This window comes from Lampris incognitus, chromosome 2 (assembly GCF_029633865.1).
Source record: "Lampris incognitus isolate fLamInc1 chromosome 2, fLamInc1.hap2, whole genome shotgun sequence".
Classification (NCBI taxonomy): Eukaryota; Metazoa; Chordata; class Actinopteri; order Lampriformes; family Lampridae; genus Lampris; species Lampris incognitus.
Genome location: NC_079212.1, coordinates 101,398,215 through 101,425,608, shown reverse-complemented (window position 1 = coordinate 101,425,608; position 27,394 = coordinate 101,398,215). Strand labels below are relative to the sequence as shown.

The following is a 27,394-nucleotide window of genomic DNA, read 5'->3' as shown; positions in this document are numbered from 1 at the left end:
GTTTAACTTTAGTCTGTAGATAGATGCTTATAGTTCATATGTGTTATGCTCGCGCACCAGAACCTGACCCGTGTGGCGAAACCCAAGACAGACAGACACGAGATGACTTCAAAATCTACAAAGGGGGGTTTTATTGTGGGAGGGAAATGTATGGCGAAAAAAGGCGTTCTGTTAGTGGGATGTGTGAATAAACTATGTGTGGTGTCCCGTGGTTTGCGTGTATAACTATGTGTGAGTGTTTTTAGCCTATGTGTGGTGCGGTATGTAAATGACCAGGAGGTGTTGAAAAAATGTGCGTGCACCTGGCGAGAAAGTCCAGTCCGTGATCCAAGAGGGGTTGTCCGAGAAAGTCCAGGTCCGAGATCCGGGAAGTCGAGTCCGAAAGGAGGGGTCCAGATAGAGGGACAAGGGGGGAGATCGCAGGAGAGGTCCGGGGAGAAAACGAGAAGGTCGCTGGGGACGAGGGAGACGCGGGTAGCCGTGGAAATCGCGGAGGGAGAGTCTTGGGAGGAAACAGAGACACGAAGATAAGACACTGGGGAATAAACAGAATGCAAGGAACGCTGGAGGGCTTGTCAGAACTTTACCGCAGGGTTCAGTACGTCGAAGCACAGAGAGACGTTCTGGGAGGCTTCTTGTAGAAGGCTGTTTCAGTAGGCTATCTTATAAAGAATGACACACACACGAGTTGCTCAGTGCAGCCAAGTATAATCAAAGTATGTAACATGTTCTTGAGCGCGGGTCATGTGTATCTAAGGTAAACTAGTGGATAGCCGATGGCATCGATCTATCTAGACCCGTAACATCATCCTTTTCCAAGTATAAACACATACACATGAAGTTAGTGCAAAATAAAATTACTTTCATATACGAACAAACAATAACAGTGCAACAGCAGTAAATCTCTTCATATCCCATACCAGTGTAATAACCACAGTAGCGTATGATAACATTTCTCCTCTTTTCCCCCTCTCTCCCACATAGCAACCATCAACATTATTCAGATTACATAGTGAGTTTCAGTGGAGGTTTAGACAGCCGTCCAACCCTTGTGTAAGTGTGTCCATCCGAACGCGGAGCGCCAACAGGAGTAGATGGCGCCTTGGGCATGGACCTGATGGGGCTCGGCTCGAACACAGCCTGGGGGGTCTCAATGACAGTTTCTGTAGCTGGATCCCCGTCCGGTGTGTGTGCCGCAGCGGGTTCAACAGGATCGTGCGCGGATCGTGCAGCTGGCTCAGCCACTCTGAGATCGATCCTGTTACGACGGTACAGGGAGCCATCAATGTCCACAAGATAAGACCTCGGCGCAACCCTGCGGAGACAAGTTCCGACTCTCCAGCGGCCAGTGTTATCACCTGGCAGGGGCTTCATCCGTACGACTTCCCCAATTTCAAGTACCGGCAAATCACGGGCAGATCTGTCATAGAAGGATTTGGCGAGTTGCTTCCTGTGGCGCAGCTTTTCAGTGACGCCCACGACAACAGCTGGTTCAAGGAGATTGCTTGCCGCCGGGATGGACGTCTTCAACCGGCGGGACATGAGGCGTTGTGCTGGGCTGCTGCCCATGTTTTCCGTAGGTGTATTCCTCCAGTGAAGCACGGCTTTCCAGGGGTCTTCACCATCATGCGCGGCCTTACGCAGAAGATTTTTTACAATCTTCACGGCCGACTCGGCCTTGCCATTCGCTTTCGGGTGTCTGGGAGAGGAGGTCACGTGCTCAAATTCCCACTCAGAAGCGAACCGTGTGAACTGAGCTGTGAACTGAGGGCCGTTGTCTGTAATAACCTTCTCTGGCTGACCATGTCGGGCGAACTGTGCCTTACATCGCTTGATGACTGTCTCTGCAGACATGTCGGGTAGAAGCTCAATCTCCCAAAAATCGGAATAGTGGTCGACTATTAGGAGATAGTCTTTCTGTCTGAAGCTGAATAGGTCCATGCTCAAGACCTGCCATGGCCTGGTTGGTACTTCGTGAGAGAGCATGGTCTCCTTTTGCTGATTGTGGGTGTACACATTGCAGGTCGAGCAGCTGCTTACAAAGTCCTTTATCTCTGACTGCATATTGGGCCAGTACAATGTCCCTTGAGCGTGTCGGTAGCATGCATCACCCCCTATGTGACTTGAATGTATGCGCGTCAACATTTCTGGGCGGAGTGACTTTGGGATGATGACTTTTTGCCCCCGGAACAGAACTCCGTTCTGCACACTGATTTCATCCCTGAAGGGTCAGTACTCCCTAGCGATGAGGGGCGCTTCCTCCTTTACATCTGGCCAGCCCACGAGAACAGTGTTCTTCAGTGCCTGTAAGCATTCATCTCTGTCGGTGTGTCGTCTGATCTGTTCCAGCCGCTGGTTAGTCACATTCATGTACTCTGCCTGGTTCACGTGCTGTATGTCTTCCTGCTCTTGTTGCAGAGAGCAGATAGCGTGTCGCTGATATGCAGTCCCTCTGCTGGAGCATCCAGCCGTAGCTCTGCTGAGCGTGTCGCTTATGAACATCTCTGGGCCTGGTTTGTAGATTACCCTCAGGTCGTAGTTCTGCAGAGTCATGAGCATGCTCTGGAGTCTCTTGGGCGCATTGAGAAGTGGCCTGCTGAAAATAGAGATCAGAGGCTTATGGTCCGTCTCTGCTGTGATTGGGTCGCGGCCATATAGGTAATGGTGAAACCTCTGGCAGGCGAAGACGATACTGAGACACTCCTTCTCAATTTGTGCATAGTTTTTTTCGGTGGGGGTAAGAGCCCTCGAGGCAAATGCGATGGGCTGACCTTCCTGCATGAGACAACATCCGAGACCGCTCTGGCTGGCGTCGCTCTGGATTGCGATTGGCTTAGTTACATCATAGTAGCGCAGGACGGGCATGGCTGTCGCCAGCGCCTTAAGCTCATGAACCGTCGCCTCGTGCTTAGGCAGCCAGTGCCAGGGTGTGTCCTTGTCCAACAGGCGTCGCAACGGCTCGCAGACACTAGATAGATGAGGCATGAACTTGGCTAAATAGTTAGCGAAGCCAATGAGACGCTGCACGCCCGTGGCATCTGTTGGGTTCGGCATGTCAATAATGGCTCTCACCTTCTCTGGATCGGGTTTCAGTCCAGCAGATGAGAGAATGTGGCCATGAAACTGCACCTCAGCCACCTTGAACTGCAACTTCTTCAGGCCGAGGTGAAGCTTGACCTCGTGGCAGCGTTCCATCAACGCCGCAAGCTTGACGTCGTGGTCGTCCCCAGCCTCCTTGTCTGTGTCCCCGCAGCCGACGACCAGGATATCGTCTGCAATGGGCTCAACGCCCTTCAGACCGGCGAGGAGCTCGTGCTGCTTGCGCTGATATACCTCGGGCGCCACCGATACTCCAAATGGTAACTTGAGCCACCGCTTCCTCCCCCAGGGGGTCCAGAACGTGGTCATGAGGCTACTCTCATAGTCCAGTTTGCATTGCAGGAATGCATCCCGAGCGTCCACTAACGTTAAGACTCTGGCCTTGGGCAATTTATACAAAATGTCCTCCAAGGTAGGCATGATGTAGTGAGAGCGCTTTAGGGCTTTGTTAAATGGTTTAGGGTCAATGCATATTCTCAGCTTCTCCGGTTTTTTAACAATCACCATGTTGCTGATCCAATCTGTAGGATCTGTGACAGGCGCAAGGTGGCCGTCAGCCTCATACTTGTCCAGCTGGGCTTTGACTGCTGCTTTCATTGCGATTGGGACATTGCGAGGGGCACTCTGTACTGCAGCAACACTAGGATCAAGGTCAAAATGGACCTCCCCAGGCACGGATTCCACAGGGGAGTTGAACACGTCACTGTATCTGTTGATAAGCTGTTCTTTAGTTAGGGCTCCTGGTTGTGTGTGTTCCATTTTGAGCACATCCTCTGGAATTGTGAAATGTATGAGCCCTAAGCGTTCACAGGTGGAGCCTGACAGAAGAGGATGTTGGCTGGTCCTCGCTATTTCGAATGAGAGCTTGTGTGTTTGGCCTCTCACAGTACAGTCAGTCTCAAAGGTGCCCATAGAGCTCAGTGTTTCCCCCGAATACAGCTTCAGTCTGGTGTCGCGGAGAGGTGTGTTTGGGGCCAGCCTTTTCTTGTCTTGAAAGCCCATTACATTGCAGGTGGCTCCAGAGTCCAGCTGACATTGTTGTGGCTTGTCGTGGAGTTTCAGAGTCACAAACCACTTCTTTCCTTTGGTGTGCACTGCGCCGATTGACTCAAACATGTACAGATCATCTGCATCATTACTATGCTCTGGGGGTTCTTCTGTGTATTCCACACAGTTTACCTTGCCCTCAGCATGCCCCTTTTTGCTCTTTAAGCACACTTTAGAAAAGTGATTAAGTGTCCCACATGACCTACATTGTTTCCCGAAGGCCGGGCAATGCTCTCTGCCCCTTGAATGCGAGCTGCCACAATATTTGCAATTGCCTGCATCTCCTGCTGTTCTGGGTGGATTGCTCTGTTTCCATTGGTTTTGTCTGGGTTGCCTAGCAACGGCATGCACTGCCTCCGGCTGCGGTGTTGTTGCAAACTCATACGGATGTCAGTTTGCTCTGCTGCGCGACACATGTCAATAGCTGTGACCATGTTCAAATCCTTCTCTCTCAACAGCCTGCGCCTAACGGCCTCGCTTGCAACTCCCAGGACTATCTTATCACGGATCATTTCATCTTTCAACTGTCCATACTCACAGGTTGCTGCCCTCTCTCTCAGTCTCGTCACAAAGGTATCAAACGATTCTCCTTCCTCCTGCTTGCAACTCCCGAAAATGTACCTCTCGTATATTGTTTTTTTTGCTGGCTTGAAGTATTTCCCCAACTCTCTCAGTATGGCGTCAGGATCCCCTTGATCATCTTCTGAGAGGGTCAGATTGTGGCGGGCCGTAAATATGCCTGCATTCACTTCCCATCACACTCCTTAGAGTAGCCGCTTGTATTTTGTATTTTCTTGTCCTTGCCAAGTATGCCCGTGACGAGGACGTAGTCTTCATATTCGGCCCGAAAAATGTCCCAATTGACACTCCAATCGCCTGTGAAGCTCATCGGGGACGGTGGTGGAATATTCACGTTAGCTGCCATTGTATGTGATGCTATCGGCGCCGGTAATGCTAGCGTTAGCTCCTCTGTGACAACGTCTTCAGCAGAAGTACTTTGCTCTGAATCGGAATCCTCCGACATGTGACCTACTCAGGCCTACAAACTTAAACATGCGAGCTAGTAAAATAAGAAATAAGTTCTCCGACTTCTGGCACCATGTTTCAGTAGGCTATCTTATAAAGAATGACACACACACGAGTTGCTCAGTGCAGCCAAGTATAATCAAAGTGTGTAACATGTTCCTGAGCGCGGGTCATGTGTATCTAAGGTAAACTAGTGGATAGCCGATGGCATCGATCTATCTAGACCCGTAACAAAGGCTGCCTGATTGCCAAAGGTGTGCCTGACGGATGATGGCAAATACCTGGTGCAGTGCAGCGCTCGTCTGCTCGGATGTTTCCGGCACGTCCGAGCTGGGGGAGTGGCTTGAACGTGCCGGGGAGGCAGCTCGGGGCGGTGTAACCACAACACATATGTAACAGAACAAAAGTAGTGTTGGAAAGTCTCTTCTCCATGTTAACAAATAAAAGCATATTGTTAACTGTTACATGATAGCAGAGGAATGTTTGAGAAACTCACCGAGTGTAGTTTCAGTCTGTACAAAGTAACTCAAGTACCCCTGACTGCAGCCTGCAGATCGGTGACGTGTTCGATGTGGGCTGTGACGTGCGCAATGTGGGCGTCCTCAAGTTCACTGGTTTGCGATTCCCGCCGTTGCACGAACATTAGCTAGCATGACACAGCAGTCACGGATTATGTTGCTAGCTTTACAGTTATTTAGCTGTGTTTTTTACAATCCACGTTGACAAGAGTTGGTTAGTAAAGGTGCGAGGCCGAGCTGCGTCTAAGGAGCGAGGCCGTAGGCTCAGGACCCCCTGGACGAGCGAACGCGTGCAATCGGCCCAAGCTGCGTCTAACGTCAGTCTACTGTTTCCTGCTGTTCCTAAACTGAACTAGCCCTTACCCAGGCCCCTACCCAATCATAACGCGTGAAGTGGTGATGTCATCTGTAGTCGCAGGACCCCGAGCAGGGCGAGTAGATCGGGTACTGACACCGGCGTTCTCGCGTGCGTTACTGTACAAACGTTGAGCATGTCACCGATTCCGCCCACATTGTACACGTCACAGCCAACGTTGTACACGTCATCGATCTGCAGGCTGCAGTCAGGGGCTTTCAAGCAACAGGAGAAATGGCCTTGGTGGGATGTGAGCTGGAAAACATGAGATAAGGAGAAGAACAGACAACTGGCCTATAAGAGAGACTGATCGGCACGCATGTGGACGGAGAAATTGCTCTTAGATGATTGTTACCTGATCTTGCTGTATGTACTTGGCCGGATCAACTTCTTCTTTTTTCCATCTCCGATGCTGTCATACTGTTTTAAATGTTTCAGATTATCATTATAGATTATTATTACAGAGTATTCAAGTTTAAACTCCTCAACATTTGGCTGTTGAAACATCAGGTGCAAAAGTAAACAGAGAGAAATCTGAAATTATTTATAGGGGATCTAAAAATAGCAGAAAACTATCTATATAAGGTCAACAATAGCTATACCAAAATAGGTATTAATTTAGGAAATTAATTAACCCTGTGATGGCCTGGCAGCCTGTCCAGGGTGTCTCCCCGCCTGCCGCCCAATGACTGCTTGGATAGGCTCCAGCATCCCCGTGACCCTGAGAGCAGGATAAGCGGTTTGGATACTGAATGAATAGCATATTATATAGTAATCCATAGGTAATCATTTACATTCTGGTTCAGTCATTCTGGATCATAAATCATTGTAAACTCTGTATTGTTCATCTGATCTACTGTGTGGAGGTATGGTGTAACACCTACAAGACCAAACCACAACCATTATGTATACTACAAAAAAAAGAGCCATAAGGATAATTGACAATGTAGGCTATCGTGAAGGCACAACCAAGCTATTTTTCAAGTCAAGTGCCTTGAAGTTCAGGGATTTAGTAGAATTTAACACAGCACAAATAATGTTCAAAGCAAGAAACAATCTACTACCGAGTGATGTACAAAAATATTCTCAGATAGAGAAGTGGTAATATAATTTGAGCGGGAAATAAAACTTTTTAAAGAAATTATGTGTTTGTACATCGTTGAAGAGCATGAGCATTTCAATCTGTGGGGTAAAATTGTGGAACAGTCTGAGCATGAAATGCAAACAAAGTACAAAATTAGGCAGTTCAAAAAGGAGTACAAACGACTGATTATTAAGAGATATATGGATGACGAAGAGTTGTGTTAACTGTTTAAGTTTTATTTATCTCTAAATATTTCTTATTACTTTTTTATTTTTATGACTCTGAGTGGATATTTGGGTTGTGCGTAGCACTGACATCTATTTATTCTTGGTACATGAAGTTAGGATGTGTTTTTCTTTTTTCTCTTTCTCTCGTGTTTTGATGTATTTTTTTCTGTTATTGTTCACAGTGGTTGAGTTTGTATTGTGCAGCCCAACTTGCATTGAATTTGAACTATATACAGTACAGTGGGAATTGAGTTTGAAATGTACAGTAGCTGAATTAACTCGGTGAGAAGGGGTAGGAAAAAATAAGTATATACTTCTTTCCATCCCGTTTATCCTGCTCTCAGGAATGCTGGCACCTATCCCAGCAGTCATTGGGCAGCAGGCGGGGAGACACCCTGGACAGGCCGCCAGGCCATCACAGGGCCGACACACACACACACACACACACACACACACATCTAGGAACAATTTAGTATGGCCAATTCACCTGACCTACAGGTCTTTGGACTGTGGGAGGAAACCCACACAGAAACGGGGAGAACATGCAAACTCCACACAGAGGACAACCCGGGATGACCCACCAAGGTTGGACTACCCCGGGGCTCGAACCCAGAACCTTTGTGCTGTGAGGCAACCGTGCTAACCACTGCACCACCGTGCCGCCGACTTAACTAATGTGATTGTCAGAATTTTTGACACGCCCGAGACCAAACTCATTCTCTAAGTGGCTTTAAACAAAGCCAGACAGATGCCCCAGAGCACTTACCCCCCAAAACTTGTAGAGCACGGTTGCTCGGTCTAAATACCCGATAATGTTGGATTAAAAAAAAAATCCCTTTTAATTTGACATGTTTAGGAAATGTTTGGACAAATGCCTGATTTGTTTTTGTCATGATTAAGTCCATACTTTTTTCTTTTTGTTACTTGGTTGATGCTACCTACCCCAGGAAAACTGACTATTTCCTGAAGTGGAGCCCAAACAGAACTCAAATCTCAGCTGGAAGGAGAACATTGCTTACAAATGTTATCCCATTGACCTTTTTTTTCCCGGCGCTTTTATAAAATGTATTAGCACAATTATTCGGAAATTAAAGGCGTATGCTGGCTGTTTGGTTCATGTGCACAAAGAGTGGTTTTAAGTCTATTCACCCTCCGACTGAATAAATTGAATGGGCCAGTACCTACCTGAGGGTGCAGCCACCACTGAGTAGAATTTCATTCCTTGGTTTTAAGTTTTATCATTTTGTGGCTTAAACTCTGCAATGATGCCATTTGGACAAGTGGTCTAAATGCCGTTTCATGGCCTCTTCTCCCAACCTTGAAACAATATGTGGTCAAATTGTGGCCAAATGCTGTCAATTAAATGTTGTTCAATTTTAATTTGTGTAAGCTGGATGTTGTTTGAAAAGTTTTTTTTTTCTTTTTGCATTTTAACAGCCATATTCTCTTTATAAGAGACCGATAAAGCACAACCCTGGCAGCCAAAGCCAAAAATTGACCTCAATTGGCTGTTGGTTCAAGCTCCATTCCTGTTTGTATCTCAGCTGAGGCCAAACACAGCTGTCCGCATGGTGCGGACAATGAGGCTCTTTTTCCAAATGAAGCTTCAGTAATTTTCCACAGTGCCAGACTCAAGGTGCCCTGAGTAGGGATGACCTCAAGAGTCAATAAAAAAAATTTATTAAAAAAACACAGAGCACTTCCATCAACCTCTTTTAACCCATCTGCTTAATCATTTCCACTAGGTGCCATCCAAGCTTGCCTGACCTATGCAGCATGTTCACTTAGGGGAGAGGCCATTCAAGGTTGGGCCCATTCTGCAACTGTTACATTATCGAGGACGTCATAACGGAGTGTGCCAACTGTTGAGCGCTTCAGGCAAGCCATATTTGTTACAACATAATCATGTAGAAGAATAGTTCGTGCAAGAACCCAGTTCCAACATTTTTTTATTACATCATGTTTAACAGTTTTGACATTGCTGTTGTATCTGATAGCGAGTTGTTCTCATCTTAAAACATGTAACCATTAACATAACAAACCACAGCTATACCCCAACGCCATTTAAAACCTGTGGGATTGGCCAGAGATCAACTGAGGAGAACAGGGATGGAGGTCCATCTCACATATTACAGGATTTTCCTTTCAAGTCAAAATTCCATAATTACAAAATGAGAAAAAAACAAAACAAAAAAAAACAGAAAACCAAATGGGAACACAAAGTATTTTCTTTTAAGTCAGGCTTTGGTGGTTGTTTTCGCTGCAGTGGGTTTCTTTATAAGTAAAACTTTACAGTTGTCTTGATGGTCTATTAACTGTATGGTGGAAAAAGCAAGGTTTGTACGCCCTTGTGAGTGCTCTCCCATACAAACCGTGTTTGCAAAATTTTAATCAACCGCTCCTCAAAAGTTTGTTTACATTTGCAGCACTTTTTCTACCATCAAATCCAAACTGAGATGACTATACTAGGGCCGCAGAACAGAAAAAAATGATACCGTTTACCAATTGAGAGAGAGAGAGAACAAGTACTGTTGCCTTCAGCAGCACCTGGACAGCAAAAAAGGGAATTTCAACTTCAAAAGCATAAGGTTTTTATTTTCTTGAAATATTCCATATGTAGAGAAGGAATGATAGCTCAGGTTGAGAATGCCTTTAGAAGCTACAGACAGTAGCACTTAATGGCATTGCAGTAAGACTGGCGAGAGAGGGGAAGAGGAGGAGGAGGAAGGGTCTGACAGTCGAGGCAATGGGGGGTAAGGAAGTTGTGTCAGTGTGATTGTACTGTGAAACATACAGGTAGTGAGGGATTAATAAAGTAGCTAAAAAAATTGCAGAGGTCATTTTGCTGCAGACTCAAGAAAACAAACATCCTTGACAAGTGCAATGAGAAACCAATTTTTTTTGTGGATCACTTTTTACACACCAAGTAAATGATCAAATAGGTGTAAATCATCAGGAGCTTAAAAAAAGAGACAGGAAGGTAAGATGAAATAAGATGTCCCATCAAAAACCCTGACATGGTGAACAAACCTGATAATCCACATCGCTTTATATTTTCAAATGTCCACTTTCCCACCCGGAGACTTTGTTTCTTGAAGTTTGTCCACAGTAGCCACATTACTGTCCAAATCCTGCTCGATAACGCCTGCAGACTTTTAGAGCATCTGACATGTCAACATGGTGATAAAATACCATGAAAGAACTGCTGCAATCGCTTCTTGGAGCTAAAGAATGGCAACATGGCATAATTTATTAATAGACATTTTGTATAGTGACAAGTGCTCTGCTTCCTCCCTCCCAATTACCACTACCAAGAACCAAAACTCCTCACTCTCAAGCCCCGTCAGCCGAGCTAGAACCGACCCAGCCTCCTCCCATGCCAGGGCAGAGGGCTCAGTAGCGGTAGTGATCTGGCTTGAAGGGGCCCTCACGGGGGAGGCCCAGGTACTTGGCCTGCTTCTCTGTCAGCTTAGTAAGCTTCACACCAAGCTTGTCCAGATGGGCGGCTGCCACCTCTTCATCCAGCTAGAGTGAAAGAGGAAAAAGGAGTTGATGGTCATTTAGAGAGAGAAATACATACAAGTATCAGAGAAAAGGGATCGGAAGAAATGCAAAAGAGAGGAGTGAGAAAAAGAATAGGAGGGTGGAGACAGATGAGTAGGAAGGGAAAAGCAAAGAGAGGGAGAATAAGTTGAGAAGGTTGTGGAGGAAGAGAACAGAAAACTGGCCGGAAGTGAGAAGTTCATATGAAGTAAAATTAAAAGGGAAAAGAAAAAAGCGCCATGAGCAGGTAAATCCAGATAATACATCTGAACCCTTGCTGTCAAGCATCATTTACAACCTTGACATTGATGCTTAGAAAACAGTTTGATCAGTTTAAAAGCTTTGGGGCTGTGTTGTGTCAGGAATCTTCTAGTAATCAAACTAGCAATCTGGCAACATGTTGGACAATTACTACACTCGGCTGTTTGCCAACAACTACTAAATATAACTGTATGTTACAACTGGGCAAGAAAAAACACCAACTGGGGAAAACAAAAGTCAAGACACAGTCAAACTTAACATGATCAGTTGTTGTCAGAAGTTGTGGTCCACATGGCCACCAGCGAGTGCACAAACATTATCTGAAAAGCCCCCTTCACACTTTGACTTGATGGAATCGCTCCAAAACTGTTGTTACTGTGCCATCAACTTCCCATCAAACAGATAAATAGGGTAAAACTTTGTAATTAAAATCCGAAACTTATCTGCTCTGGTGTCAGAGGCAACTTAATTAGATAAAAAACCCAATTCTTGGTAAAGTAGAAGGTGAAAAAATGATATAGAATAGGGGGGGGGGGGGACAACTCAATTTTCAGTGCCGTCTCAACTTAATGACAAAAATGTATTAATTGTACTTTGGGGAAATGTTATTTTAATAAAATGTGCTCTAACCAACTAGCTAGTCATTTAGCAGACGCTTTTATCCAAAGCGATATACATTTGAGAGATAGCTGACTTGTATAGCATGAGGAGTCTAAGCTAAGGACTCTTACTGGAGACTCGTCCCAACCAGGGTTCAAACCTCTGATCTCCAGCAAGAAAGCTGGCGTTCTTACCTACTGAGCTACCCAGCTGCTTTAAACTTTGACTTGGAAACAACAAAACAATTTCACCTTTTTCCAAACAAGATTATTTTTAGTGTAAAATGACATCCAAAAAGTTTAAAGCATAAATGACAAAGAGGAAGAAGGGAAAAAAAAAGAAAAAAGCATGTTTCATTTCATGTGACCACTGACCTTCTTGGGCAGGAAATAGACTCCGAGGGGGTACTTAGCGGTGTTGGTCCAAAGCTCAATCTGAGCCAGCACCTGTAGGAGAAGAGATGTATGATGACGTGAAGTAAATAGGTGAAAATTGAGAACTTCCATGACAAAACCCATTTCATGTATTTTCAAACACAGAGACCAGGGCTGAAACAATACCAAACTTGGCTCTCGATCAAAATTAGAATCAGGGGACCAAAAAAATAAAATAAAATCACATGCTCCAACAATATAAAGGCAGTGTAGGTGCATTGACCATCATTAAGGTTGTAGGGGTGCAGTGAAGGCACACAGTACCTGGTTGGTGAAGGAATTGCTCATGACAAAGGAGGGGTGTCCCATTGCACAGCCCAGGTTGACCAACCTGCCCTCTGCCAGGACGATGATATGACGACCATTCTTCATAACATAACGGTCCACCTGAGGAAGATAGGAGGGATCAGAATAAAATGGCCTCCACATCTTTTGTCCATTTATAAGTAGCCAACAAATGTCTGTGAATGTTCTCATTCATCCAGGTCATGGTTATCCAAAGGAGTTGAATCAAGTGCAACTGGACTTGGTATATGTCCGTGAAGACGTTTCGCCTCTCATCCAAGAGGCTTCCTCAGTTCGTGCCTTTCTGACTAGATGAAGCTAGTCTGACTGGCTGGTGATGAGACTCAGAATCTTTTGATAATTCTCATTAGTCTGGATTCACATTTTATGAGATTATTTACAGCCCTAGTGCGAGATCTCATTCCCTCCACAAGGCCTTCATTACAAACACGCACACATATACATACATACATACATGTACATGCGAAGCCATTTGTGGAAAAGCTCTCAAGTTAAGCAGTTAGTTAGGTCATCCTAACTAACTCATCCTAATTATCAGGAGTTGACACCACTAATACCTGTACCCTCCAGCAAAGTTTTGAACCTCTTTATGCTGAAGGGGCACTGCGGTAGCCAACAATCTTCCAACCAACTAGAGAGCAAAATGTCCGTTTTATGTCCGGGTAGCGTCGCAGTCTATTCCGTTGCCTACCAACACGGGCTCGCCGGGTCGAATCCCCGTGTTACCTCCGGCATCCCTACAGACATAATTGGCTGTGTCTGCGGGTGGGAAGTCGGATGTGGGTATTTGTCCTGGTCGCTGCACTAGCGCCCCTCCTCTGGTCGGTCGGGGCATTCCCCAGATCGGCAGAGAAGGGGTGGAGCAGCGACTGGAATGGCTCGGGGTAATTGGCCAGATACAATTGGGGAGAAAAGGGGGGAAAATTGAAAAAAAATGTCAGTTTTCCTTTTCAGATCAATTAAATATCCAAATTCACAGTCAAATCAAAAGGCATTATTGGCTGCAGGGTGCAGATAAGTCTTCAGTTGCTACGGAGACAGTGTTACTGGTCACCAATGTATTTAGAAAAACTAGTAGTTTCCCCCGAGGATCACAGAACTACAAAAGGCTGAAACATGCTTCTGTAAATGTACTCATATTTTAGTGAATGATTTAAAAACTCATACTCATGCTCAGCATACAAAATTACATTGTAGTGTAGTTCAACACATCCGGTGCAGTTGTCGCCATTTTTCTACACCAAACACAACAGATTTGTTGACTTAGTGGTTAAATCCCCATAGCTTAAATTCGATCCATTTTTTTGTGTATACATCCCTTGTTTCAATGTCCAGATTTCCGCAGCATTTTCAGTAAACGAGACACTGTCCTCTAAGGCAGATGCAAAGCATTATGCAGGAGAAGGTAGAAGAAAGAAGTAAGCCACTTTATTTTGTCATAGTATTGTTACAACAAATTGTATTCTTATAATGAATCTGTCTTTTGCATTTAACCCATCCTATTGTATAGGAGCAGTGGGCAGCTGCAGCGCCCGGGGACCAACTCCAGTTCTTCTTTCCATTGCCTTGCTCAGGGGCACAGGCAGAAGTAGGCAAACAACTTTATACACCTGCCGGGGAAGGGAAGAAATACCCACATTAAACAGGCCCTGGTTAAGTGTGGTTATCCTAACTGGGCGTTTGTCAAAGCCAGGAAGACGCCCAAACAGTGCACCAGCTGATCAAAGCGAGGAGAAGGACAACAGCTTCCTAAACGTAAACCAGTGGTGATTCTGTATGTGGCGGGAGTGTCGGAACAGTTGTTTCCAAACACTTCGTCTCAGTTGCTTTCAAACCCCAAAACATGCTGCACCAGAAATTGGTCCACCCCAAGGATCAGGTCCCCCGGCACAAACAGAGCAATATAGTGTACACTGTTAAGTGCCAGTAGGATTGCCGTGACTTGTACATCGGGGAAACCTAACAGACGCTGGCGAAGAGGATGGCACAACACAGGAGAGCTAACACGTCAGGCCAGGACCCTGCAGTCTACACCCATCTACAGGCCAGAGAACACTCTTTCAAGGATGAGGATGTGTACATCCTTGATAGGGAGGAACACTGGTTTGAATGGGGAGTCAAAGAGGTCATCTATGTGAAGAGGGAACAACCATCCCTGAACCGGGGGGGCCTAAGAGTACATCTGTCACCATCTTACAATGCTGTGTTTACAACCATTTCCCAATCCTCTGTGAATAATAATTAAAGTTTATTTATATAGCACCTTTCACAGACACAAGTCACAAAGTGCTTCACAGTCAAATAAAACAAGGATAACTGGTAAATGGGTTTTGCAGTCAATAAATAAAACAAAGATAAACAACAGATAAAACACACCAGAGAAAACAGGGATAAACAAGTTAAAACATAAAACACCACATACTACTTAAATGCCTGTCTGAACAGATGGGTCTTTACCAGCTTTTTAAGAGTCCATAGACCTCAGACTTATTGGAAGACTATTCCAAAGTTTAGGTAATGCCGTCTGGAAAGCACGATCTCCACGAGCCTTAAAACGTGTCCAAGGGACACTTAGAAGACCCTGGTTAAAGGACATTAGAGCTAAACACACATGGCCATTGCGACTAAGTAATGGTCATGGCAATTTGCATATGAAACCGATAGTTGGTTTCGGTCGTTACGCAAATGTGCTGTGTATCAGCGTGGGGATACCTGCAGTCAGTTGAGACGGAAAAGGTCACTTAGATGAGTGATGAAACATTTCTCCCAGTAAACACTGTGTTCAGATGAACCGATTCAACTTTCTGTGATTTCCTTACCTGGATTAATGAGCATGCATCAAGACCAAAATTCAACACTTAATTCTGGCTATTCAAAATGGCTAGCATAAACTGCACTTCTTTTTGTTTATGAATTTAGCAAGATACAACAGCAGTGCTGATGCTATGATGTGCAGTGCTAGACTCTGTATGTACATGAGTATGTGTGGGTGCACAAGAGAGAGTGAGAGAGAGTGTGTGTGTGAGAGAACAAGTGTCTTGATTTGTGTACATTCTCTGTACCTGTGCCTTTACGTTGATCTTCTCCGCCGCATTGGCATTGAGCCAGGTCATGTCGATCTCGCAGTCAAAGTGTCCAATGTTACAGACAATGGCATCATCTTTCATTTGCTCGAAGTGCCTGTGGGTAGAGCAGCCAGTGTTAACGGTAATTTCCACATAAAATGACAGGCCGTTGAGCAGCAGTGGATAAATGGTTTACTTTTACAGAATGTGCATGCACTTCAATGAGAAGGAAAAAAACCAACAAACTTACTTTCCCATTATGATGTCTTCACAGCCAGTGGTGGTGACAAAGATATTGCCTTCCTTACAGGCTTCATCCATAGTGGTCACCTCATAGCCTGGATGGACAGACAGTAAGTTATACAAGAGACTTCCAGCTTTAGGGGACAGAAATGTAAATCTATAATGCTAGTGACTAAAACTGTACATACGCTTTTTGCACTTGAACCCAGACAGACAGACAGATAGATTAAAAAGAATCTCCCTATCACCCTTTTTGGGGTGGTGGCGGCCTAGGAGTTTGAGGGTTCTGCGCAGTATCATAGCTGTTCCTAGGACCTCAATCTTCTGGACAGAGATGTCAGATGTCGTTCCTGGAATCTGCTGGAGCTACCCTCCCAGTTTGGGGGTCACAGCCCCTAGGGCTCCTATTACCACTGGGACTAACACTGCGGATTTCACCTTCCACATCCAATCTAGTTCTTCCTTCAGGCCTTGGTATTTCTCTAGCTTCTCATGCTTTCTTCCTGATGTTGCCGTCACTCAAGATTGCTACGTCAACCACTGCTGCCGTCTTCTGTTTCTTGTCGACCACCACAATGTCTGGTTGGTTAGCCAGCACCTGCTTGTCAGTCTGGAACTTGAAGTCCCACATGATCTTAACTCTGCCATTCTCAACCACCTTAAGCGGTGTCTCCCATTTGAACTTGGGGACTTCCAGTCTGTATTCAGTAAAGATGTTCCTGTACACTATCTCAGCCACTTGGTGTATGCTTTCCCAGCTAGCATTTTACACCCTGCTACTAAATGCTCGACAGTTTCAGGGGCGTCTTTGCACAGCCTGCATCTTGGGCCTTTGTCTGATGTGGTAGACCCCTTCCTTAACCGATCTGGTGCTGAGTGCCTGTTCTTGTGCTGCTATGATCACAGCTGCTGTGCTGTCTTTCAGTCCAGCCTTTTCTAGCCACTGGTAGGATTTCTCGATATCAGCCACGTCTTCTATCTGTTGATGGAGGAGCTTAGTCTTCCATGATAGCCCCTCTTCTTCTTCCTCCCCACTCTGTCTCCTGCTGCCTGAGGTACTCATTTAGCAGTTCGTCCTGGGAGGCCCTCTTTCTGATACAGTTGTGGATGTTCCTTGTTTCATAATGAATAGAGGTTCTGACACTCACTAACCCTCGGCCCCCATCTTTTCGCTTATCGTGTAAGTCTCAGGCTGCTGGACTTTGGGTGGAACCCCCCCCCCCCGTGCATTGGGAGGAGTTTCTGTGTCCTGATATTTGTGGCCTATACCTCCTCCTTTGGCCAGTTTATTTTTCCAGCTGGGTATCTGATGACTGGTAGGGCATATGTGTTAATGGCTTGGATCTTAATTCTTTCCATTGAGTTGGCTCCTCAAGACCTGCCTCACTCTCTAGAGTTAAACCAATATGAACAGTAACCTTTCTAATAAATAATGCACAGCTTTTTTGAAGTCTTTCAGCTCCAAAATTAGTACAATTCATGAGCAGCTGGTCTCTGCTAAAATCATGCAGACCGACTTGCCATCAGCAAGCACCATTAAAATGTCTCCATCCACTGTCCTATGTGACTTCAGTCTTCCAACTGAAAATTACATTTTTGAATTTACTACCAAGTCCAGCACCTCAGCATGTCACCTTGTAGCGCCGCATTATGTAATAACGACGCATTATGTAATAATGTAATACATTTTCACATCATTATGTAATAACGCCATGTTTTTTTCAAATCAAGACATAAATGTTGGTGGTTTATTACATAATGCACCAAATTATTACATTTTCTTCATAAAAAAGTGTAACATCCGCATTTTGTAATAACCGGTGCAATATGTAACAACTTATTACAAAATGCGGATGTTACACTTTTTTATGAAGAAAATGTAATAATTTGGTGCATTAGGTAACCACCAAAATTTATGTCTTGATTTGAAAAAAATGTGGCATTATTACATAATGATGTGAAAATTTATTACTACATAATGCGGCGTTATTACATAATGTGGCGCTACACACCTGGATCAAATTCCCACAACCCTAGTTAAAACATGCCTGCCCTCTATCATCTCCATGATAACCTCCATCATCAACTCCTCCCTCTCTATCCACTGGTACAGTTCCCCCTTCACTGAAGGTTGCCATAATCAGACCAACTCTGAAAAAAAAAACCTGGTTTAGATTCTAATGACCAAAACAACTACCAGCCTAGTTCCAATTTACCATTCATCTCCAAAATCATTGAGAGGATAGTTGTATCTCAACTCCAGATCCACCTTGATAACAATAACCTCTGAACAATTCCAATCTGGCTTTCGCCCCAAACATGGCACAGAAACAGCCCTGGTTCGGATCACTAATGACCTCCTTCATGTAGCTGACTCTGGTCTACTCTCTATCCTCATCCTCCTTGACTTCACTGCAGCATTTGATACTATATCCCATCAGCTCCTCAAGGATTGTCTGGCTAAAATTGGAGTTGGGGGCACGGTTTATCAGTGGTTTGCTTCCTTTCTTAGAGACAGGATACATTTTGTACAGATTCAGGATTACTGGTCAGAAGGTTTGATAGTTCCTCAAGTTCCACAGGGTTCAGTGTTGGGGCCACTCCTGTTTATTATTTACCTCCTCCCTCTTGGTAACATCTTCCGGCACTATGGTATCCATTTCCACTGTTACACTGATGATACACAGCTTTATGTGTACACTAAGCCCACTTCCACTCTCCCCTCCGGTACCCTCACTGCTTGTCTCTATGATATACAGATACAGATGACCAACAACTACCTGAAATTCAACAGTAGTAAAACTGAGCTACTCCTCATTGGCACTAAATCTACACTCTCAAAAACTAATATTTGCTCACGCCCCATTACTGAAGCCACAATACGCGTCTCCTCACAGGCTAAGAGCCTTGGTGCTATCCTCGATAGTACCCTTTCCTTTTCCAGTGACTTGATTTTGTGTCATATTTTCTTACTTTGTTACAATAAAATGTATTACACTGCAGATGTAGGTGTTATCCATGTTAGGAGGTGGTTTGAAATACATTTTACAAGTAACTTTAGCTACCCCAACTATAATTCTATTGAGAGTAGCTTTGTTGTAGGTAAGCTACTTTCAGTGTGAGGTAATTGGTTCTTGGTAATTGGCCACATAGTTAAAGTATAATGTCAATGTGAGACTTTCAGGGGGGCTATGACAGAGGCATGATCACCCACCTTCCATAGCAGCCTGGAGGGCGTTGATGGGGTCAACCTCGGTCACAATGACACGAGCTCCGAATCCCCTGAGGGCCTGGACGCAGCCCTTGCCCACGTCACCGTAACCCGCCACCACAGCAACTTTACCGGCAATCATGACATCTGTGGCTCTTTTGATACCATCAATCAGGCTCTCCCTGCAGCCGTACAGGTTGTCGAACTTACTCTGGAGGAGTATGAGAAAGATTGAAAAGAACATCATGTGCTGTCTGATAAAGCCCATTTGTGGTTTCTTGCCCCCATAAGACAAAACAAAGATGACTCACACAAAACTTCTATTATGATTCACAGGTTAGCAAAAAATAATTGATTAATTGATTGATTGATTGATTAATTTAAACAAAACAAAAAAAAACCTGATGCTTTGGGGGGTATAAGAAACACATGGGAAAGACAGACAGCCTTGATATATATATATATATATATATATATATATATATATATATATATATATATATATATATATATATATATATATATATATATATATACATACATACATACATACATACATACATACATACATATATACATATATTTACATTTAAGGGATGTGCCCGATTGGTTGACTAGTCCAGTGTTTCCCAACCCAGTCCTCAAGGAACACCTATCCTGCAGATTTTCATTGTAACCACGCATAGATAGCCCTGCTTGTACTTATTCAACCAATCATCTCACAGCACTTAATTATGCAAGGTGTGCAACAGCTGACAGAATTCATTGCTGATTGGTTGAATAACTACAAACAGGTACTTATTCAGGGTTGCAAAGAAAATCTGCAGGATAGGTGCTCCTTGAGGACTGGGTTGGGAAACACTGGACTAGTCGATTAAACTTTGCTACCCTCGCTATAGTCGGCACCAGAAATACTTGTTGGTTAAACTTATTATTTTACTAATGTACACATTTAAATTACATATTGATATAATTTGCACTGAAACGTCATGCCTTCCTAGTCAAATGTTGCTTTATAAAAAATGAGCATCCGTTACCAATATTAACAACACTGGATAAAAAAAAAGGGGGGGAACACATTGGCCCGTTCACTACAGCAGTGTTTCCCAACCCAGTCCTCAAGGAACACCTAACCTGCAGATTTTCTTTGCAACCCTGAATAGGTACCCGTTTGTAGTTATTCAACCAATTAGCAATGAATTATGTCAGCTGGTGCACACCTTGTATAATTAAGTGCTGTGAGATGATTGGTTGAGTAAGTACAAGCAGGGCTACCTATGCAGGGTTACAATGAAAATCTGCAGGATAGGTGTTCCTTGAGGACTGGGTTGGGAAACACTGCACTAGAGTTGCCAATTCCACTTAGATTAGCATTAGTATTTTTATCCCCTCCATCCAAACACACCTGGCACAGGCCATTGATTGGGCTGAATACTCAATCTCACTCAGGTCAAGTCAGAGTGGGAAGTGGACTTACCTTGGTGACGGAGTCATTGACATTGATGGCTGGGATCTTCAGTTCTCCTTTCTTCAGCATCTTGTACAGGTTGTGGACGCCTGTTGTCGTCTCCTCAGATACTCCACGGATACCTACAGACAAAATATATTTCAAACAGGGGCCAGTGTCTTTGGCTCAGTGGTGAGAAGGACATTTTATCTTTCGGTTTTCTTCCGCGCAATACATTTCATAGGGCCGCCTATGAAAAAAAAGGGGCCACGTTCTGTGAATCACTCCAAGTCCCTAATATGTGGTCGGATCCCAGTGTAATCACACACTGTTGTCCTTCTGCCATCGAATGACACCACAACAACACTGACAGCAGGGCTGCAATGATTCAAAGGTGCATGGAATCAATTCAAACAAAAATACATGAAATACTTGACAAACAATGTCTCACACGCTTCATAGCACAGTAGGATCGCATTCATATGGCAACACAAACTGAGCAAATGTTGTCTCTTCCCCCTGGAAGCCAGGCTCATGAAAACACATCAATACACATGAGGAGACCACTAAAACCAATTGTATGACCTGTGGATGATCCTGACCTCAAGTTTTAGAGATACTGAACTAAGTATAGCTTGAAGACTGCTGAAGTCCAAGTAAAAAAAACCCAAAACAAAACATACCTCTTTCTAAGCAGGTCTTAAAACTCAACAAGATGACATTTATGGATTTTCTAAATTCGCCGACTTCTAAATTACCTCAGACAGACTGGATCGATCTGACTTTTTACTTGCCAATAATCTGTGAGCACGAGTTGAAATTTCACAAATCTTGCACGAACTTAAGACAATTATAATATAAATAAACACCAGAACCACATCAGAGTAATGTAAAGCAACTTAAATAGCCCAATTTTCTAAATTACCGAGTAGTTAAAAGATTATAGAAATTAAAAAATTACTTTAAAAAATGACCCATATACAGCCTGAGACTTTAGGCTTGCTAAATTACCATTACCTTCTTCTTTTTTTTTTCCCTCGAAGACAGAGCTTTTTTCTTTAACTGTGAATACAATTCCCATTTCAAGTTTTACTTTCATGGTTCTTGTTTTTCCAATAGAGCTCTTTAACGTCCCTTAATCTGTTTTTCTTCCTCACCTTTTACAAACACAAACACACACCACATTAAATAGAAGCCATTTCCTCCGATTCTAGTTAATGACCTTGTGTTAACATTCCAACCAGAAGAGACACTAAAACGGCCTAATGTCCTAATGACTGGACGTTTTAACCACATCCATAACCTTTTAATCCCAATTTAACTGAGACGCTTGTATGCTTTTCAATTAAATCATTCTGATAAAGTGTAGTACAACCTTGTTTTGTTAACTGTGGATGGAAAACTTGATCCACTGTAATTTGCTTACCGGGCAGGGGAGGTGTGGAGGATGCGAAGCTTTTTATACGTAATAACCTACATAAGTAATTAGAAAAGCCGCAAGCCCATGCCAGGCTTTTGTTTGCTTTTCACCGGAATTCAACATGATGCAGCCGCATCTTTTAATAGACAGGTTGCTATGATTTTAATTTGCCTCACCAGCTTATATTATGGGTCTTGGACCTCTTGACACAGAGAGCAGAGGGTGTCTGTAAATGGCTGTCTCTCAGACTCTAGCTATGTCCACAGGCTCGCTATAAGGACGTGTCCATTCACCCTTGCTCTTTATTTCACTAACGGATGCAGGAGCAGTCAGGAGGGCAGATATTTGGTCAGATTTTCTGATGACACTGCGTTACTGACCCTACTGCGTTGTTGACCCTTCTCCGAGGTTCAGAATCAGTCTACAGGGACGCTCTTCCTGATTTTATTTCTTGGTGTGATAACTTCTTGGATTTATGTTTCTAAAAAAAAACCCAACAAACTGATTATTGATTTTAGATGTAACAGATGCAGCCGAAGAGTGCGTCATAAATAATGAAAGTGTGGAAATGGTTAAATTATACAAATATTTGGGTACTATTATCGATGATCCCCTTACATTTGATGTGAACACTGAGGCTATTGTGAAGCAGCAGCAACAGAAAATTCACCTTCTCCACAAACAAGATTATTTTTCTGTCAGTCCCGTCATCCTCTGTCACTTTTATTAATCTTCTGTTGAGTCTTCCGAGTTTTTCTTTTATATGCTAGTTTCACAGCCTCGTGGTAAAAGACAAACAGCCTGAACAGTGTTGTTAAAATCTGTTCCAAGATCGCTGAAGTGAAACAGAGATCTGAATTATTTTTGCAACCATCCAATCCTCCAGAAAGCAGCAGGTATGTTGGCTTCTCCTGGACACGTTCTTGCAAGTAAACATTTTCTGTTGCCATCAGGGCGTCGTTGTGTTTTACCTGCTTTTGAAACTGACCATTATTCTAGATCATTCATTCCCTCTGATTTGACAACTACATGCCCCGTAGTTTTTTTTTTATGATCTGATCATTTTGTGTTTACCAAGTTTATCTAGCCTATCAACATTATTATTCAGATCTTATACATTTTATTCCACATTTAGCTCCCTGGAGTGTTATTATTCGTTTGTTTGTTTGCATGTTACTGTGTTTTGTGTACAACAAGCTGCTCCAAACAAATTGCTTTTAGCGGGATTAATAAAGTTGTTTGTATTGTATGCAAAACTGTTCAGCTGATTCAAGAACGAGACCTTTATTGAATGATTTACCTCAACAATGTTCGAGATTAAATGCAATTTAAACGCAATACTTTCCTTCTCAGCCCCGCTATAAAGAAAGACATTTGAACGAAGGGACAAGGCCAAATCAGAGTAATGCCTAATGCCGCCTCCTAGTGTACAAAACAGCTTACTACAGTTTGTCGACCTGATGACACAAGGGCGAATGCCTGATCAATTCACCAAATAGGACACATAATTTCACCTTTGAAGAAAGTGTTTTTGCTCCAAATCAGAGAGCAGAGGGTCAGCGGCAAAACAGCGCCCTGAAGCTGTGAGGATTCACTGTCATGCTTACGGACACAACAGCAAGGTAGTGAGTGTTTTATCATATGAATATAATTTACCATTGTTTCTCGGATAAAAAAAAAAAAGAAAAAAGAAAGAAAGAATAAAAAAAAAATGTGTCCTTTGCACAACCATCTAATTAAACCAAGTCACATGGGAGCTCGGGAATGTCATAAATAACACTAAAACACACAACCTATGGCCTAATGTAGCCATATTTTTTTTTGCCTCATTTTAACATCTTGGCTGACTTCAGCATCGTGGGTGATATAAATAAAGGATTTAAAACAAAATCTGATGTGGCGTGACTGCCGCCATCAATTAATGGAAAGCTAAAAACCACTGAGCGTAAACTGTTCTGATACTGTCCATAACCATTTTTGGTTCACTGTTCCAAAGTAAGCAAAGACTATTGTTAAGTTTTTATTCTTTGAGATCCTAAATCTGTGTTCTGATTTTAGTTCGTAAAATGGTAAAACTTAACTGTATACACCGTTCAAAGAAACTTCCAGAGCAAAACTAACACTTAACTAAAAGAAGACACCTCTTACCAAAGCAGAGAAGGTAACGTAGCGATGACTGCTGATTTGGCTGTGACACATCTGTGTGTGTGTGTGTGTGTGTGTGTGTGTGTGTGTGAGAGAGGCTAAATAATTGATTTTTTTAGAGTATCCCTGATATGCTTTTTATACCAAGGACCCATGTTCAACCTGCATTTCTCAACACGGATGACCCATATGACACTTTTATCGTACCAAACCTGATGACTCGCGTTAGGTCCCATGTCAAGTCGTTTACACAAGAGATGAGAATGGGACGCCGTTCAGGCATTGTCATGTTGTTGTTCACTCTGTGGTAATGTCATTAACAAGGGACGCAAACATATTTACAGCAAGCTCAACATGGAACCGACTGTGGTGGACAATTTCTTTGTTTTACTTACTTTGTTTCATGACGCTGGGTTTAAACCGCACACAGAACAGATTAGTCACGGAGTATCTGCATGTCTTCCTTTGTGTAACAATCTTCTTCTTTCAGTTTGTTCCCCGTTTCTCAGATGTCGCCACAGCGTATTTTACGGTTTCCATCAGTACCCTGTGAGGGCACAGCACCAATGGCGAGCCATTGTCAACCTGGGCCTCAGCCGATCCCGTATGGAGCCTCAACCGATCCGGTATGGTCTTGCCAATCCGCATAATGACTTGGCAGGCATAGGGTTAGTGGTTGTGTCAGGAAGGGCATCCGAGGTGAAATTTTGCCTATATGTAACAATCTGAAATAATTAAAGATGTATAGTCCATGGGCCAGACGATATTTCGGTACACTCAAGGTGGCAAAACTTACTTATAATTTTTGAAAGGATCCATGTCTGTAGATGATATTTTGGTATGATAACCATTCCTGAGTGGCAGCTGTATCACAGTTATCAGCTCATGAAGTTAACCAACCGCTAAACTAAATTGCATTTTAGACACTGGTGCATATCCTGGTTTAGCCTCATGGTCAGGACATTTTTCAATGTTCTATAATATTGTCTTTGGTATCATTTTAAAGGGGACCTTCTTAGCTTTCATTCAAGCCCTGTTGTGGATATTTCTCACAAATATAGAGGTCACTTGAGCTCTTCAACCCGTCAATAACACACATCTTTCTGCAATTTTCGCCTAAACTATATACTTTCTTTTAGCCCTGTGGCATCTAGGAATATCAGGGACACAAAACACAAAAACTGGAATACTCACAGGACTGTAAAGATTCAGGAAATGTATAATATACCCATACTATTTCATTGTGTGAGGTGATTGTGAGCCTTAAATGAGAACTAGAACAAAGCCAGTTAGGTCACAAACTGGTCTCTATAAATTTGTTTAAATACACAATCAAAATACATGATAAAAAGGAATACCATAGTGAGGTAATGAACTATTTTAATATTTTAAACAACATTGACATTTACATATACTTAGTCAATGATACATGTAATCCCATATCATTAGTGGGTATATGTAATGGTAATGGGTAGGGTAATGGGTATATGTGAATATGGTTACATTAGTGTTATCAAGCTCTGGGTAACCAAGTCCAGAATCAACATCCTGTGCATCAATAGACTACTACCACAGTAATACCATCAGAATCATCATACTGTCATTCATCAAACTGCTCGTTTCTCTCATCATCTGACTCCCCAAGTTCAAAGTCCAGTTCTGGACCATCCTGCTGTTTTTGGTTACTGCAGGTCTGTAACCTGCACATGTCTGTGCATGGAAGTCCATTTGACAGGCACATGCAGCTTGGCATTTTGCATGAATGCACACACTTGCATGTTAGCATTTCCAAGACCACATCTGGTGCAGGTGGGGAGCGCATCCAGTAAATGGCCAGCTTGCCTTCATCGTCTGTCCATCCATACTCAGTAGGGCTTGGCAGCACAGGGTTAGCCTGCAGACAGCACTTCCATATTGCTGCCTGATAGTTGGCTCGTTGAACATGCATAAAGAGACAGTCTCAACATGGTGGCAGCTGGCTGGACTCAACCTCTCCCCTTTTGGTGCAGAAGAGCTGGTAACGCAGTTTGTTCACCTCAGCAGTGCTGCTATTAGCAACATACATCCGACAGGTGAACTGCTCAATTTTCTGGAACAGCTCATCAGTCACATTCCATGTCTGTCCCAGTTGACTAAAAGTCTCTTGGCAGGAAGTGCGCTTTCTCACTATCTTCAGGGCATTCAGCTTCCCTCGACCAGCGAATGCACTGACAGTGTCGCAGCCTGTGAAGGCATGTAAGCCAATTAGGCTGTCACAGATGCTGTCTCCAAGTGAACTTGCCAGTTTGGTGATGTCGACAAACCGTGTGCGGATCTGAGTCCCACACTTCTGGTAGATGGGACAGGTGATGTCCTTCTGGAAGCCAAGACAAAGCACCATGACATCAGTGTCCTCAGCTGTGATGATAACTGACTTTGAGCCCGCATTTGTTGCATGCAATGCATGCAGGAGCAGACGGGTGTCAGCTTCTTCATGTGTGGAGTGCAGTTCTGCTGCTTCCTCACACCCATCTTCTGTCAACTTGTAGCAGGTTTCCTCACAGGTCATGTACAACACCTTGCCATGCAGCATAGCTCTGTATCGTGGGAGTTTCCACTCTTCCACCAGAAACTTGATGAGACTGGTCTTGTTGGAGGAACTGCACAGAAATTTTCTCCACTGCTGGACGTGGTGTCCCCCTGCAAGATTCTTGTACTGGAGAGTGATGTCTCCACCCCGGTTCAGTCGTTCAGCATCTTTGATCGAAGTCTGGTGATAGACATCAAAAACAACATCAATCCTCCCACTCTGTGCTCCCTCATGGAGGACCTGGGTCAAGGCTGACTCTGCCACCTGTGCAAAGGTTTTGTTGTTGCCATTCATTTTTTGGACCAGGCTCATCCCATCAATGATGGAAGTAGATGGGATTGGGATGTCTTCTGCAGGAGATACATTCTTTTCAAGCTCTCTGGCAAGTGCAGCCTTGTTTGTTTTTCGTAAGGACCCATCAGCATTTGCCAGTGCCCATGGTAGTGGGCCCAATGGGTAGGCAAGGACATCCTTCAGATTCACCTTCCTGCTTTCAGCCACCAGGATCATGTGACTGAAAAGGTTTCTATCTGCCTTCAGAACCACATCCTGTGCTTTCTTTCCATGAGCTTGTTTTGTGCTGACATTGGAGAATGTTTTCAGACTTTGCTTTGTCATCTTGTTGTGGAATTTCACAGGTGGTGGGTCTGCATCTAACCTTGTTTGCTGGAATGCTTGGTAGGCCTCTTCTCCTTTCTCAAGAGCTCTCAAGAGATCTATGGTCACATCAGGTGGAGCCATGTTGCCAGTGGAGAGGCTAACCAAATCAATCTCATCAGGGGACATAGGATTGA

The 27,394-nt window shown here is 43.8% G+C and overlaps 1 protein-coding gene across 1 annotated transcript in view; it reads right to left on the bottom strand.

The window, feature by feature from the left end:
* Positions 1 to 9,288: 9,288 nt before the first annotated feature.
* The window catches only part of ahcy (adenosylhomocysteinase), a 37,035-nt gene continuing 18,929 nt past the window's right edge, over positions 9,289 to 27,394 (bottom strand). Inside the window, exons 5-11 of the mRNA XM_056272918.1 lie at positions 20,497 to 20,609; positions 19,023 to 19,230; positions 15,816 to 15,903; positions 15,563 to 15,680; positions 12,459 to 12,581; positions 12,135 to 12,206; positions 9,289 to 10,881 (exon numbers count right to left, since the gene is read on the bottom strand). Coding sequence (XP_056128893.1) covers positions 10,750 to 10,881; positions 12,135 to 12,206; positions 12,459 to 12,581; positions 15,563 to 15,680; positions 15,816 to 15,903; positions 19,023 to 19,230; positions 20,497 to 20,609 — 854 coding nt within the window. The 3' untranslated portion in view covers positions 9,289 to 10,749. The remainder of the gene's footprint in view (positions 10,882 to 12,134; positions 12,207 to 12,458; positions 12,582 to 15,562; positions 15,681 to 15,815; positions 15,904 to 19,022; positions 19,231 to 20,496; positions 20,610 to 27,394) is intronic.